This window comes from Aethalodelphis obliquidens, unplaced genomic scaffold, assembly GCF_003676395.1.
Source record: "Aethalodelphis obliquidens isolate GAN/ISIS:26980383/991018 unplaced genomic scaffold, ASM367639v1 scaffold6, whole genome shotgun sequence".
In the NCBI taxonomy this organism is placed as follows: Eukaryota; Metazoa; Chordata; class Mammalia; order Artiodactyla; family Delphinidae; genus Aethalodelphis; species Aethalodelphis obliquidens.
In genome coordinates, this window is record NW_020837950.1 from 43,520,389 (window position 1) to 43,536,533 (window position 16,145).

General features: G+C 37.6%; 1 protein-coding gene and 1 long non-coding RNA gene across 3 annotated transcripts in view; one reads left to right on the forward strand and one right to left on the reverse strand.

The window, feature by feature from the left end:
• The window catches only part of LOC113618989 (uncharacterized), a 33,461-nt gene extending 23,284 nt beyond the window's left edge, over positions 1–10,177 (forward strand). The window contains exons 2-3 of one of the 2 annotated variants that reach the window (XR_003432234.1): positions 176–308; positions 2,242–3,575. This is a non-coding gene — a long non-coding RNA (uncharacterized LOC113618989). Of the gene's footprint in view, positions 1–175; positions 309–2,241; positions 3,576–9,845 lie in introns of those variants that run through there. The other variant, XR_003432233.1, reaches the window with a different exon arrangement.
• DKK2 (dickkopf Wnt signaling pathway inhibitor 2) overlaps positions 1–16,145 on the reverse strand; it is a 106,542-nt gene that overhangs the window by 3,274 nt on the left and 87,123 nt on the right. The window contains exons 2-3 of the mRNA XM_027103452.1: positions 1,695–1,845; positions 139–294 (exon numbers count right to left, since the gene is read on the reverse strand). Of these exons, the coding sequence (XP_026959253.1) occupies positions 139–294; positions 1,695–1,845 (307 nt within the window). The remainder of the gene's footprint in view (positions 1–138; positions 295–1,694; positions 1,846–16,145) is intronic.

Genomic DNA, 16,145 nt, shown 5'->3' on the forward strand with positions numbered 1-16,145 from the left:
AAAATCTTGCTATTAAAGTAACTTCCCAAAATTTTTTTTCAAGTTGCACACAAAACCAATGGAATTAATTATCGATATTTTTCTTTTACTTCATTATAAAACAAGAAAAAGTAAACATAGAGCTACAGATATCCCTACCTTTTATATGTGACATCTTAGTGTGTGTTCTTCCTAGATTCTGCCATCCCAAGTCGTGGTTTGAGTAGTGACCGTGGTTTCCATCTCTGTGCCGAGTGCCGTCCAGAGCTGGGATGTGAGCAGTTAAGATGCTCTCAGTGACGGGGATACAGATGCCTGGAGATGGTCAGGTAATTAGTTAGACTTATTCAGTTCTCTAAAATGGATTCTTATCCAAGTATTCTCCTGATGGGAGGTATGAAGCCATTTATCTATCATCTGTCTATTCATTCATCTATTCATTTATTTATATATTTGTCCAGACCGAGAATTGAATAGTATGGTCCTGAGCCAGGATTTCTTGATTTGAATGTTGCCACCCTCAAGACCAAGTGACCTTGGGCAAAACTAAGGATGAAAACAGAATTCATTTCACTAAATTACTGTGAATACATGTGAAGTGCTTAGAATAGTGACATAGTAAAGTATTAAATTATTATTAGCTCTTAATACCTTAAAATTGTCTAATCAGACATCTGATCAGAAAAAGATCAAGGTTCCTTTTTCAATCAACAGTATAATCCTTGTCTACACTGTAAACACCTCTAATGGTATGAGGTCTTCTCTTCACCTCTTCTTGTCCAGGGTACTTCCAATAGGACTATGCCCAGAGATCAGGAATAAGTATAGGATTATGAGCCTGATTATGTTGTTTTGTATGAATAAGTGTATGTTTCTGATCACCTTCTGCAATTATTTAATGGTTTTACCATGTGTTGTTGTTGGTTCTTCATTTTATCGTTAATGCTGAATTGTCTGCTTCTAAGCTCATTGAGATTGGGTGAAGGCCAGGGAATAGACTCCTGTGTCTCCTTTTGGAGGAACCAATCACTCCGTCAGCATTTGTGCATGCCACGGGGTAGGGCCTTCAAAAGAAGACACCTTGGGGGCTTCCCTGGTGGCGCAGTGGTTGGGAGTCCACCTGCCGATGCAGGGGACACGGGTTCGTGCCCTGGTCTGGGAGGATCCCATGTGCCGCGGAGCGGCAGGGCCCGTGAGCCATGGCCGCTGAGCCTGTGCGTCCGGAGCCTGTGCTCCGCAGCGGGAGAAGCCATTAGCAGTGAGAGGCCTGCGTACCGAAAAAAAAAAAAAAAAAAAAAAAAGAGGACACCTTGAGTATAAGAGTAAAAGTATGAAACTAGTATGGAAATGGAAAACAGATTCACAAGTGTATTGCTAAATCATAGCATGTTCCTTTCTTTGGTTCCTTTGCACATATTTGCTTAAGTGTTTAGTGGAATAGAACATCTAGCTATTTATATGCAACATTTCAATATGGCAAATCCTAGATCAGCATAGATTATAAATTATAGGAGATGGTCAGAGCCCAGGAAAACTAAGATTTGAGAGGGAATCCAGGTAATCTTATACATATCTAAACCCTGATCCCATTCCTGCCAATTTTGAAAGGCTCCTTACATTTCAGGAGTCTGACTAAGGCGAAGGCAGCCTAACTTGGTAGCCAGGCCTCCTACATGAAAGGAAAGAGGCCCTTCAACACTGAGCGAGACCTTTACCATTATTGCAGCGGGTGCCAGGACAACACATGCCATCTCTATGGCAGCGCTTCTTTTTCCTTCGACACACCATGCAGGCCGAAGATCCTTGGTGGGGACTGTGGCAGTATCTTCCAACTTCACATTCCTTATCACTGCTACAAGGGTAGGCCTGTCATGAAGTGGAACAACAACACCAAAAGCAAAGATTAGATCTTGTAACAAAAAGTTACTGCACCAAATCATGATGGAAAATAAATCACAATGTATCCCTCCTCAAAGGAAGTATACCATTGTAATAATGTGCTCAGCAGAGATATTACATAGTAAGTTACTTAACTGAGGACTTTATAAATATTTACTGTTGATGGTGAGGAAGATAAAGTTGGCACTATTCATATATTTTCATTGACACAAATTAGGGGTTAGGATTTAGACTTTATGTTGATTAGTAGAGCCCTAAAGAGTGACTCTGGGAGCTCAAAACCAGTTCTAAATGTTATATTGCCACTGATTTAAGGTGTAAATGAAACAGCCTAGCCACTCCGTTTTTTATCCACTAAACTAGGATGGGGAGAAGGTTAAATAAAGCAACAAAGGGCTGTGGTAGCAGCTAAAACACATCTCCTGCCCAATCATGGAACAGATAGAGGAGCAAAGAGGGGAGACGCTTCTAAGAAGAGTTTGAAGCAATGAACCTTTTGGCACAAAGAAATCAAGGAACAGCATCTTCATTCCAAACTCAGTGGTGAGCAGCAGCAGAGCTCTGAGTGGTCAGAGAGACGCTGAACTCCAATGACTGATACAACCTCATGTTCTCAGGAAACAAAACAGCAGGCTCTTAACACACAAAAACAGCCCTATGGTTTACTGTACCTTCAACTTATACAGAAAGGACTTCTGTTCCTACATTTCTCTACCAGGTTGTATGTTCAGAAGGCTACTTAAGCAGTGTCATATATTATCTCAAAAACAAAAGAATATATATATATATATATAAACACACAATCCAGTTATATACTCCTTGTCTCTTGCAAGTTACTGGAACACTTAAAATGTCCCTGTTTTCAGAGACTGAGAGTTGAGAAACTGAAATATCACATCAAACTTACAGTACTCGAATTTTGAGGCATGTTGACAGGGAAAATTATTTGTAAGTCCTTTTTTTCATTTTTGTAGTTCATTTTTTTCCCTGCTTTTCAGAGTAATGCATTTTTTTAAAATTGAAAAAATATAAAAATAAAAAGCTATGTAGTTGTTTTTAAGCAAGCATAAATATGACTATAAAACTATGGGATAAAATTTTTGTGACATTAAAATAAGTAGTGTGGTTTGAGCGCTTTACTTTTGAAATGAGGCTTGATGACCTCACCCCTGCATGCATTGCTTATTCCTTCCCTCCTCTCTCGTTCTCTCTCCCTCTATTCCATCGCCTTTTCTCCCTGTGCCCTTCTCCTGCGTATGTGTGTATGCATTCTGCCCCCTGTGTTTTCCATTTAGATCTGTTCATCTTAGAAAGAGGAAATAAATACGAAGTTGATATGTGACTCTGAAAACTTTACACTGTTGTTCTATGAAAAAAATACACTTTTAGCATCATAACAATTTTCCGTTTACCCTCAGAAGAGAATAGAAAAACCTCTAACTTCAAACTGAAAGTGCTTTTGAAAAATTGCACAGTGGCAATGTTTGATGCCCACATTATAGCTGGAGCCAGATAAAGCTATAAAATTAATTTGAATACTATTGTCCCATTCTATAACTCCATTGTTAGACTTAAGAGGGACTCTGAATGAGGTTGAATTCAGAGTATTAGGCCATTTTCAAGAGTGCAAGACGGATGAAAACAAAACAGATGTCGCTTCCCGACTTGCTACACTCTTTCCCCCCGAGTGCTTTACTGCCTTCATATTTAAACCCATTAATTTTAACTGAAATGCAATTCACATGTTTCTGATTCATTTACATTTATTTCACCAAATTGTTTTGCAAGAAACATCTGATGTCTCACAAGTTTCTTTTCCTTCCTCAAAAATAGGACATGTTCTTTCAATGGAAGTAAACATATGCCACCTAAAACATCATGAATGGATGAGAAAAATTGATTGAAACAAGTTTAAGGAAAGCAAGTGATATTTCAGAAACATCTGAAATCAGTGTTCCCCCAGGATGGATCTAGTCAGCCATAAAGTTTCCCTCGGTGTAACTATTAGCAAGAGAATACAGAACAGGAGGAACTATGACTCTGACCCATTAATACCAATTCTCATGTTTTCAGCCTAATGCATTATTTTTTAGTAAAGAGTTTTCAACTCAAGTATGAGGCTCTGCAGCTTGCTATTGGGTTTTTCCTACATTAACCCTTTTAACATGTCTGGAAATGGTATCATATTAGGCGAGGGAGGGAGATTGGGAGAGAGAGACAGAAAGAAAAGCACATAGTTAAAGTAGTTATGGAGAATCCTGAAGAAGTGACCTGTGGCAATTAACAGACCACTGAAGGGAATTATATTCATTAATAAAAGTGTCATTAAGAAGCTTTCCCACGGAAAAATCCTTTCCCTTTACTTTGGCCTCCAAAGGTCCCATTTAATGATGATTTTTACATTTGAGTACCTTAGTCTTAAGTTTCCATTTAACAAAAATAATAATATGCTTCCCTGGTACTTATTTTATAAATGAATAAGACTGATTTTCTTAACCTGCTGTGGAAATTATTAATAGCCAATTTTTATGGTTCTTCATTTACTTGAGTTTAGGAACAATGGCAGTCTGTGTGGAAGACTGCAAATCAAGTGAAAGAATTAGGGAGAGACTTTATACAGGCCCCTCCTGTACTACAAGTTCCAAAACTGAATCAGAAATTTGGTTGCCTGAGCATCCAGGGATGCTCGCCTTCATGCAGAATCATCCCTGACTGAGCTTTAGTCACACTTAGGGGATAAATTCATTTGTGATATCTAATAATAGCAGATGATGGGCCATAAATTAAGAAAACATGAGAGCTGTCCATGATCAGGCCAACAAAACAGAGAAGTTTTTCCCAACCCCCTTTCTAGGCTAAAAATACAGTTGTTCCCATAAATAGCAGTGCTAGTTATCATTACCACCATGACACGGACTAAAATAAGAGTGAACATGTTGGACACAGCTTGAAAATAAGTCTGTCAGAAGGGAGCATTCCTTTTTTAGTATAAAGGATATTTTTGCTAATCTAGAACATTTATTTATTACAGTTTTAACAATGAAGTGAAGAGAGGTTAAGTAACTTCTGCAGATAAATCACATGTGCTCAGCAGCAGAACACTTGGGGATCAGAGCCCTGCCCTGGCTTTTAGGCCTCCTTGTAAGGTGTCGTGACTGAGAGCATTTAATAATGACTATTAATGCACACATAGAAAAGGTGTTTGAGTGGTGACCTATGTGCTGAATTTAGAGATTAGGAAAATAAACTTGGCCACTTCTCTTTCTAGAAGCCTCCAAATACCAACAGCATGTCCTACTGCAGCTGTTGGAAAAAACAGAATACTGGCGGAAAACACAAGACTGTAAACAACATCTTCCATTCCATTTTTGTGACAACAGTTTTCTGTCCACTTAAACTCAGTGTAATCAGAGTTATAAGCAAAATCCCATCATGCAAATAATGATAATTAAATAATATTCTAATGAAAAAATAAAATGTTACTGCATCTTATTTAAACTAATTGAGCCTTTTTTTTTCCAATTATTCTTAAACCTGCAGGGAGAAAAGGCCTGTTAAATCAAGACTTAGATTTAGGGCTGAATTTATTCTTATTTTCCAATTACTGCCCATCCCTTAGAACACCCCAGTGCAACAGTGAAGTGATTATGAAATGAGAAAAAGTGTTTCAGGTATCTCAGCAGCACTGACTGACTATTCAATAGACCTTTGGCCACAGCTAAAACCTTAGTTTAACTCCCAAGCTTTCAAAACAATGACATGTTCCTGTTTAATGATGGGGGGAATGAAGAAGAGAGAAACAACATAAAGTGTTCATGTCGGCTACCCACCCATTCGGATTCTTGCAAGACTGTCCTAGTTTTGTTGTTGTTGTTTTTAATTGGGACAATCCTTTGTTCCCTGTAAGCACTGTTTATAACAATCTCGGAAGTTTTCTGGAGCCAGAAAAACGTCATCAGCTGGGCAGGCAGAAGAAAGCCTGTAGGGGGACAGCCCAGCTGTGGGAATGAAAAACATTTGAGGCAAGTGGACAGAGGGAGGTAGCAGCAAAGGGCTGGGGATTGGAACATGTCTGGGGTCTTAAACAGAGCACGGCAAAGGGTTGGCAATTACGTTTGGGAAACCAGATCACACTGGTGTCCTCTAGGTTCTTAAAGATTCCCCTTGTCATGACATTCCACATGATAGATCTGTATTTCAGTGAGCATGCAAAATACGCTATCCTTTAAGGTGGTCATTTCAAACTCAAACCCTAACATTTCAACTGCAGGAGGTGCAGGGAAATATAACTCAATCTGGCTCATGTGCAGTTGTACACTTCATGCCAAAGGCTATGCAATTTGATCTTTTCCTTTGTCCACAATTACCTCTAGAGGATAGGGGTTTACTAGATGCATCTTTGAGGATTCCTGAACCTAAGGCCAGGAGAATTGAGCTATTTTTAATTTGAGAGGAAATTTTCAGATATTTCATGGTGTTCTGGATCTGTGCCATAGGTTCTTAGGGTGGCTGCTTGGGTATTCATTCAGTATTCAATAATTATTTATTCAGCTTTTATTTATTGAACACCAGCTATGATCCAGACACTAACAACTATGTTCTGTGATCTACAAATGTTTTGCCTGCATTACCCCTAAACTAATTTTGAAAAACATGTATCATTGCATTTGACATGTAAAATGTTTCAGCATAAGTTTAAGTTTGTTTTATGAATATGATATATAACATTAAACATTTTATAAGGTGAAGTTCACAGTAATTTTTCATGATTCAGTAAAATATTGATCAATGCAGCCTGATCCTAAATGCATCCTGATCCTAAAATAAATCACAACATATTTACCAATAGATGAGATTCTTCCTTGATCAAGTTAGTCTTAGAAGACATTCAGTTAAATTTTAAAACGCACAAGTCATAACAACTATTTTGAATGTTCTATATCCAGAACTTTCCAACTGGGGCCAAGATTCACTTTTTTAAAATTAGTAATAAGAGAAGGATATTTAAAGTGATGAAAAGGAAAAACCTACAACCAAGAATATTCTATCCAGTAAGGCTCTCCTTCAGATTCAATGAAGAAATCAAAAGCTTTACAGATAAGCAAAAGCGAAGAGAATTCAGCACCACCAAACCAGCTTTACGACAAATGCTAAAGAAACCTCTCTAGGTGGGGAAAAAAAAAAAAGAGGCCACAACTAGAAACAAGAAAATCACAAATGGGAAAGCTCACCAGTAAAGGCAAACATACAGTAAAAGTAGGAAATCATCCACATACAAGTATGATATCAAAACCAGCAACCATGAGAAGAGGAGAGCACAAATGCAGGAAATGGGAAATGGATTTGAAATTAAGAGACCAGCAACTTAAAACAACCTTGTATATAGAGAGAGACTGCTATATCAAAACCTCATGGGAACTTCAAACCAAAAAACTACAACAGATACACACACAAAAAAGAACAAGCACTCCAAACACAACACTAGAGATAGTCATCGAATCACAAGAGAACAAAAGAGGAAGGGAAGAAAAAAGACCTACAAAAACAAATCGAAAACAATTAAAAAAATGGCAATAAGAACATACATATCGATAATTACCTTAAATGTAAATGGATTAAATGCTCCAACCAAAAAACGTAGACTGGCTGAATGGATACAAAAACAAGACCTGTATATATGCTGTCTACAAGAGACCCATTTCAGATCTAGGGACACATACAGACTGAAAGTGAGGGGATGGAAAAAGGTATTCCATGCAAATGGGAATCAAAAGAAATCTGGAGTAGCAATACTCATATCAGAAAAAATAGACTAAAATAAAGACTGTTACAAGGGACAAGGAAGGATACTACATAATGATCAAGGGATCAATCCAAGAAGAAGATAAGAGAAGGAAAGAAAGTGCCTTTGTACATTTAGGATGCCCTGATCAACCATTAAGAATATCTTTGTTAAAACCAATATTCCAAATTCTATTTTAGTTTTACATCCAAAAGTGGATTTTATACCTCTGGCTAAAGCAATATATCAAGATTTGGAATGCGTGACGGTTTTTCTTTTTTTCCCACATAAAATAGCAAAAGACTTATTGTAAACACAGGCATATTCCAGACAATTATAAGAAAAAGAACCACGGAAGTTAAGGATCTGGAAATTGATTCACTAAAACAATTCATGCTGTGCACACCGTGGAAAACCTTTGAATACCTTTTATACATATTCATTTCAAGGCTAAGTTTGTTAGACATTTGATTTTTGATATAAAAGTTCAAAATTGAGAGAATTTCTATTAATACTGCCTGGATTATAAATTAGGAATGATAGATTTCTGCCAGGGGTTCATTAACCTCCCCAATGTATTCAGAAAGCCTCATTTAAATCCTAAGAAACAATAATTCTGTGAAATAAAGGCAGGGTCCTCTCCAACTTTAGTTGCTTCACCCTGTTCTCTGTATGTCATTAAGCAGAAAAGAGATTCCAGGGAATTCTCTACTTTGAACATAGACCATATTCTCAACTGTAACATGTCCATTACTGCTGTTGATCAAGGGGTGAATGGGAAGAGGAACCCTTCCCATATGGTCTCAGCACCTAGAGAAATCTAAACAGTACATGGCTTTTTATTTTTCCTTGTTTTTGACCATTTCGCCCTCATTTGGAATATATAGGACAGAACACTTCTATCCCATATTCAAAAAGCATTTCTAGAATGCTTTGGCAGCAGTGGTTGGAGCCCTTTATACTCCGCATATAATTATGAAGCCCTTTATAATTCTGCAATTGGTTCAGTATAACTGTCCTAACCAAAACAGAGGAAGAAACTACACAATTTTACATTTTCTTTTAAATCCAGAATTGAATGTCTATAATACAGAATTTTCATTGTAGCCTTACAAATTTGTTTGACCTCATGACCTGCAGCAAGGTAACATGGTCGGTAGAAATTTGGAGTTATATTGCAATTTGAATTACACCTTCACAGTTAATTTGTTATACAGTTACTTAGCTGAGTCTCCGTTTCCTCCTTGATAAAATGGGTATAATACTACCTTCAGCAGCGTTTCCCTTACCTAATCTTAAAAAATCTCATGAGGTGTCTTTAAAAACTACTTATTCACAGACTCCTCATAGAGACTAATTCTGTAGGACTGGATGTGGTCCAGAAATCTATATTTTTTAATGAATACTGTCCTGGTGATTATATGATAAGGTAAGATAGGGAAACACTGCTTTATAGAATTGTTGCAAAGATTAAAGATGCTCTTATACATTTATCTGGTCTACATGAGATATGAACTCCGTCCGTAGTACCTCCCAGATAGATATGGGTCTAAGGGGGGAATTGGTTCCCTAACATCAATATGAGTCTAAGAGACTCACTGACAACAACTGTTTTCCAGGCAGGTTCATCTTCACTCCTAGTACTTAGCCACTGTGTTTAGGGGTGGGCTTGAGGATTTCTAAAACAAATAAAAAAGTAAAGTAACACATAACAAACACACTAGTGCACTTTGGGAGAAACACAGTGTAGACTCATAGCTGTCAACACACCCATTAGTGCTGGCTTGTTTCATATCCTCATGTGGTGTACACCTGTGTCGTGTTGGCAATGCACAGCTTTGCAATTTTTTTTGCATCGTGTATCCTGTTGGTCTTTACAAAACAAGTACTCTTCCTCCCTGTATGAAGTATGATAAATAGATGATGTATGATTTTATTATTTTCTATCCTTTGTATAGCATGAAATTTTCCTTTCCAATGAAAAGCACATTGCAAATTCAAATACTGATGTACAGGTAGATATGAAAACTTAACATACTTTCTTATTGCTGTTTAGAAGACCTCCTTTATGATTATAGAGTAGGTCAATGTTGGTAAAGATTTCTGTGCCCAAATGTAAACACTTGTGAATTTGAAATGTTTCATGAGTTGGAGTAAGTTTTCACTTATAATATCTTGGGTTTAGAAATGAGAACATGAGAACTCCATGAAGATGTGTGTGTCGTGTGTGTGTGCGCGGGTGGAACACACCGACATGGAACCCACCGACACAGAGGCTCGACTGTACTAGGCCATTTCACCTAAGGGACTTGAGCATCCTTGAATTTTGGCAACAGTGGGGGTTCCTGGAACCAATCCCCTGTGGACACCGAGGGACAACTTTAATATTATGAAATTGAAAGTGAAATTTCTTATTACTTGCTAATTTTATGCCTCATGGTTTTCATATTAGGAAGGCTTGGAAGAAATTGGGTTTCCTGGAGAGAGGGCTTCTTGCAAGTGTATCAAGAATACAGATTGAAGTTTCATGATTAAAAATTCTCTTTTGTTTCACAAATGTCATCTTATTAGCAGAATAAGACCATCAAGGCAACATTCAAATGATACATACATACACACACACACACATAAACAATCCATTGTTCCAACAGTTATTTAATTGAGCTAATGTTTATTGTTTTGGCTGATTTCATTTAGTATAAAATGTACAAACTTCACGCTTCTCTAATCTCATTCAATTCTCTTTTACTTCTTCTAAGAATTAGGCTAGACTAATAGACAAATGGCCTCTCACCATATTCTAATCTGATTTTTGAGGAAACAATTGATGGAAGCTGATAAAATTGAAAATATTGCTCTTTTATAGTTGGGAAGATGGAAAAAAGCACAGCAAAATATAGCCCTCAATATTCATTTGCAGTGAAAAAAAAACTCAATTTCTGTTTAAGAAAGAACTACTTTAAGTCCTGTGTAAATATTGCTTGAGAATATAAAATGTACCATTTAAATTTACAATCATAAATAAGAAAGCAGGCAGCATTTTATCCTCTAGGTGTGCTGGGAGGAGAAGCAAACATTTGAGATGAAGCACGGTCCCAAAAGATCACCCAGAAGGTTGGAGCAAGAGGTTTACGCAATAGCAACAGCCACAGAGATTGAATCGAAACCTAAGAAACCTTTTGATTAAAAAAAGTAGGGCGAAGAGGTGGTTCACAGCTCTAACACAGAACTCTGCCTAAGTAACTCAATCTGTTTCTGCCTTTGCCATTTGGAGGAAAATAAACAGTAAGTCCATGAAGAGTCATGGACTAGAATCATTATATTACACACTCCTGAGATATAGAGGGACAAGAGGCAAGTTATATGTGCAACAGGATGAAGCACTTCAACTCCTGAACTTTGACTCCTTTTTTTGTTGTTGTTCGGTACGTGGGCCTCTCACTGCTGTGGCCTCTCCCATTGAGGAGCACAGGCTCCGGATGCACAGGCTCAGTGGCCATGGCTCACGGGCCCAGCCACTCCACGGCATGTGGGATCTTCCCGGACCGGGGCACGAACCCGTGTCCCCTGCATCGGCAGGCGGACTCTCAACCACTGCGCCACCAGGGAAGCCCCCAACTCCTGAACTTTGGATGAGTTACTAAGAGATAAGTTTGTGTAAGTTACTAAGCTTGTCTGTTAGTTACCAAGAGAAAGGAATAGGAGTTATCTCATATAATCAGTTATTTTACCATCCTTATTCTTTCCCATTGTCCAGTTTGATTCCTTCCCTAGGTATTTTAAGCTGATATTTATATAACCTGTAAAATAGGTAGGGACCTATGCTACATGCCTTTGTTTCATTTTTATTTATTTGGAATGTTCAGTTGATAAGGCAGATCTCACATAGGAGTTCTTCATGCAAAGAGCACTCTGAGTACACCTATGTTGTCATTTCTGGGTTCCAAAGATCCGGACAATGTTTGAGAGAGTTTGAATCAGTCTCAGAGTCTCTAACATAATCATAGGTTTAAAGCATCCAGGGGAATTATTGCCTGACTTCCTGACAGATGAAATTACAATATCCAAGTCTACTCATTTATTTCAGGTATTCACAAGACGATTGGGTTGAAAAGTCCCAACCTGGAGAGTATTTTTATTTTTAGTGTCAGATAATAGCAATTATATGACCATATGTTGTTTATTAAAATAAAACATTCTTCCAAAAACTAGTCAATATCTTGATACACATGTGGTCTTACTTCTCAGCCTCCTGCCCCCATGAACAAATTTAAATTCTTATTGTGTAGAAGGAGGAAGGGACGGTCAGCACATAAGGACAAAGAAAATTTACTTCTAGTGAACAATATGGCATAGAGAAAGACATCACTCATTGGCTTATAATCTACTTCTATCAAAAAATTCTATTTAAATGCTTTGCTAGAGGATTGGAAAGGAAGGAAATTATGAGCCAGATGACAGATACGTTGGTTTGTGTGACCTTGGTATTCAAATCTCAGCCTCAGAAATGTGGTTCATTTAGGATGACATATTCAATGTGTTAATAATCTCAAAGAAAACACATAGAAGACATCGGTCCCCCACACCACCCACATCTCTGTATATCTGCTTGCTTTGGTGACCAGGACACTCTCAAAAGGGTAAGAGAGGTCAGATGATTTGTTACTAGATGAAAAAGATGAAATCATGTCTCAGGGCTTAAGTCACTTCATCCCATTGGTCCCTCCAGACCCTGTAAAGAGTATGCTCCTCTGTATTTCTGCTACTCCTTTTCTTGGCCCTTGTTCATTACTAAGGATCCCCAGATGTACTGGCATTGGACTCTTTTTAACACCTCTGTGTCTGGCCTCACATTCCAGCAGAATTTTCAGCAAATATGGGGCTTTAAAATGTGAGATGTGGGAGGGAGAGTAGGAAAGAGAAGTGGAGTGCAGCTAAGAAAGCAAGGATCACCCCAGGGATTGGGGTAGATACGTCCTGCCTCAACACAACTCAAGTGCTATTTTGGTCAAAAGGAAGTCTAGGCAAACAAATCAAACAAAATTCATCAGCCAAGTTGTTAATAAAGTTTTTAATACAACTTTACTAGAGTCAATCTGAAATCCTATACTTTTTTCAGTTTTTTTTTCCCTCACATCCAGCAGTAAAGTGTTTCTGGAACTATGTTTGGGATGCTATCTGAAATCTATCCCATTTGTTTTTGTTTGTTTTAACCAAAGAAGACAATTTTGTAGCAATAAAGATGAGCAGAAAATATTTTTGTTCTTAGCATGGCATATGACCCCTATCTACCCTCCCAGCCAGCACTGCATTATATATTCAGTGATAGGTGCTGCTTGCACATCCCTTAGTTAGCCACACACCCTCACGTCTATGGATCTGCAAATATTTTTCCTCTGCCACAAATACCTTTCCTCCATTCACTTCATCATCAGAATAATTCCAACTCATTCAGAGATTATATTAAATAACTTCACTTTTTGGAAACCTTCTGGGCTAGCTCCTCACTCCTAGCTGATTTGGATGTCCAATTTAACCTGCATTCTGCTAACACCTCATGCTGTTTGTCCCATGATACAGATCATGTTCTGTTAAATTCTTCCTCTGCCTTCTTTATACTGATTATGGAAACCATCTTTCATGTCTATATTCTCCAATGGTCATGTGGAATAAGTTAGCATTCCACATTTTGTCCAGTAATGAATTAATGAATGAGATATTGTTGCAACAGTGGTTTGAAATTTGTACCATTGGTTTGATAAAAATGCTCATATAAGTACCCATCAGCAGATGGTAAAAAGAAAGAACTTGAAAATCAAGAGATGATTTTGTATATATTTTGAAATAGATTTTTAAAAATCAGCTAAGTCCTACATAAATCATTTGTAACCTGTAACTGTTTAACTTAGGACGCCATATGTGTTTAAAAAAAGAAAGAAAATTGATTGATGAGTAATTTTCCAACCAGCAACTTGGCTGCAGATATTTCATGTTGAGCCTCAGATTCACATTTTCAAGTGCTATCATCAGCTCCTTTACATTACAGTCCTATAACTGATGATACTTTTCACATATAAATTATCTAAAGTGAAAAGTAGGCTCTTTATATCTAAGTGGTATTGATGGTCTCTGCCACAGCAATAATGCTGTCCTAGCAGCCATTCATAGTAATGACTCTGTATTTCATCTCTTTCCTAATTGTCCTCAGGAAATTGTTTAAACCTCTTGGTGGGTGGGATCTATGACACTGGGTGCTTCTGAGGAGCAGATGAACCTGTTGACATTCCACCCTAAATACTTCTTTCTAAATTTTCTTTGTCTCTCAATATTTTTCTTATTGGAGGTCATATCTGATAGTGTTCCTAGTTAACCTCCACCACTATGAGATATTTTTGTAGAGAAGCAAAAAGGTGAACAACTAATGATGGTTTCCTTTAAACATCCTAAAGGTATGTAGGTGGAATACTAAAGGGATTCAATTTCTTGATACACCTTAGTCACTGCAGTATAACAACCAGCACAAAACAACTAATGCTTTCCAAATGCTCACCCCATGGAATGCCACCACCAAAACATTTATTTAATGTCTAACTTGTTTATGATCTTAAACAAATTGAGTTAAACAAGGTTCTCACCATGTTAAATTAGTTAAATCTCATTGGCATGTCAATTTTTACCCCAAAATGTGGACAGCATGTCTATGTTATGAACCAAATTCATTTCAAATCATGTCTACAATTCTTACACACACCTAACAACTCCCCTCATTATGCCCACACATCAGAATTTTGGGGACACCCATACGTTTTTCAGGCCCTGCTCCCAAGTTTAAGAACTTAGAGCTAATTTGCAAAGAATTTATTCAGCTTAAACTAGGTTCATATTTGGTATTTGTAGAAAGATTCTATGAGCCTATTGCATGCGCAAAAAGGAAAAAAATAAGAACTCTACCCTCTAGGTCAAATGTCCTAAGTGAAATGTTTGTTATATGTTTTGAGTCCAAGCAGAGATGTCACTGTGTGTTTGAAAAGGTTAAGTCTCTATAAGACTCCTGTACAGTTTAGCTGCACAGTCTAGAGACTAGAGTGATTGGATTCCCTTGTTCTGTAGGAAAAGGAAAGACACAGCCACACCTGGGCACAGCAAGTATCAGATAGGATGGATTACAGTCTGACTATAACATTTCCCGGGTTTAAATGAGATCACCAGAACTTTATTCACACAAACAAATCAAGTTGTTTCCACATTAACATTGGATGAAGTGATTTTTATTACAAAACCCAGCACTCGCCAGGCTCTTTTCTGAGGGTGGATCAAAAGCATAAGGATCTGGTCATGTACTGCTTTTCATCTCCTCTGCTTGAGCACAGCACTGACTAATACACACTGATCAAATTCTGCCTACAATTTTAAACAGGACGTTTTGGAAAAGCCAAGAACGAGCTCTTGAAATAATACTGTTTATCCCATAGTAACGAGAATTGGAGCTGTACTTTTATAAATGGTACACTGAAAACTGTTTACAACTTGCAAATGATGATTCCAAGAAACATCAGGATGCCTTTCTTATACTTAGACATTAATAAATAACAGCAAATTTGCTAAAAAGTCCAGTCCTGCTTTTTGGGAACCTTCCAAAAAGAAATCACAGTTCTTTAAAACACAGTTTCATAGAATGAATCAGTTAAAAGAGTAATCAGCCAGTTACTGACTATATAATAATAATTATTATTAATATTTAACAGTAACTATGCATAGAGCTATTTGTCTTCAAAGCAGTGAATTTCTTAAGTATTAACAAATTAACTCTCTCTGTCACAACTGCCAACATGTGTTTGGAGAGCTCTACAGAGAAGTTCATTTAACATCTATACATCTTGTCCTCGTAATGTCTGCAGGAGGTCTTTCCATTGTTAGATACACATGTTTGGATGTACAGAGATGGGGTAATAATACACACCCATGTCCTGCTGTCTGGCTGGTTCAATGCCAAGTTCTCAACAATACCCAATCACAGGCAAAAAATGTATTTCCAGTGATAGAGCAGGATGGTTTTCACTGAGGACAGACTTTGTCGAAAATAACACAAAAATTGGGAATTTGGGTGCATAACCTGGGCGTGGTGAGGATGAGTTCAGTACTCTCCACATAACCTCAGCCCAGCCGTAGATCCTTAAATTCACCATCTCACCAGCCAAAGACTCCTCCTGCTAACAGATGCCACAGTTGCTAGAGCTTCTCTACAAACTGCACATATTTTCATGAGACCCTGAAAATAACAGGCTCCTGGAAACTACCGATATTTTGCAGATGTGCTTTTTACAAAATGATTTCACAATTTGCCTAAGCACTTTATCGATGTGTCACTTTACAGACAAATAAAGACCAAGCATTGGTCTTCATTACAGATTACAAATTTCAATTGTAATCACTTTTCCTTGATAATTTCCAAAACTGTAAACATTTAAGAATTCTACGTATTGGA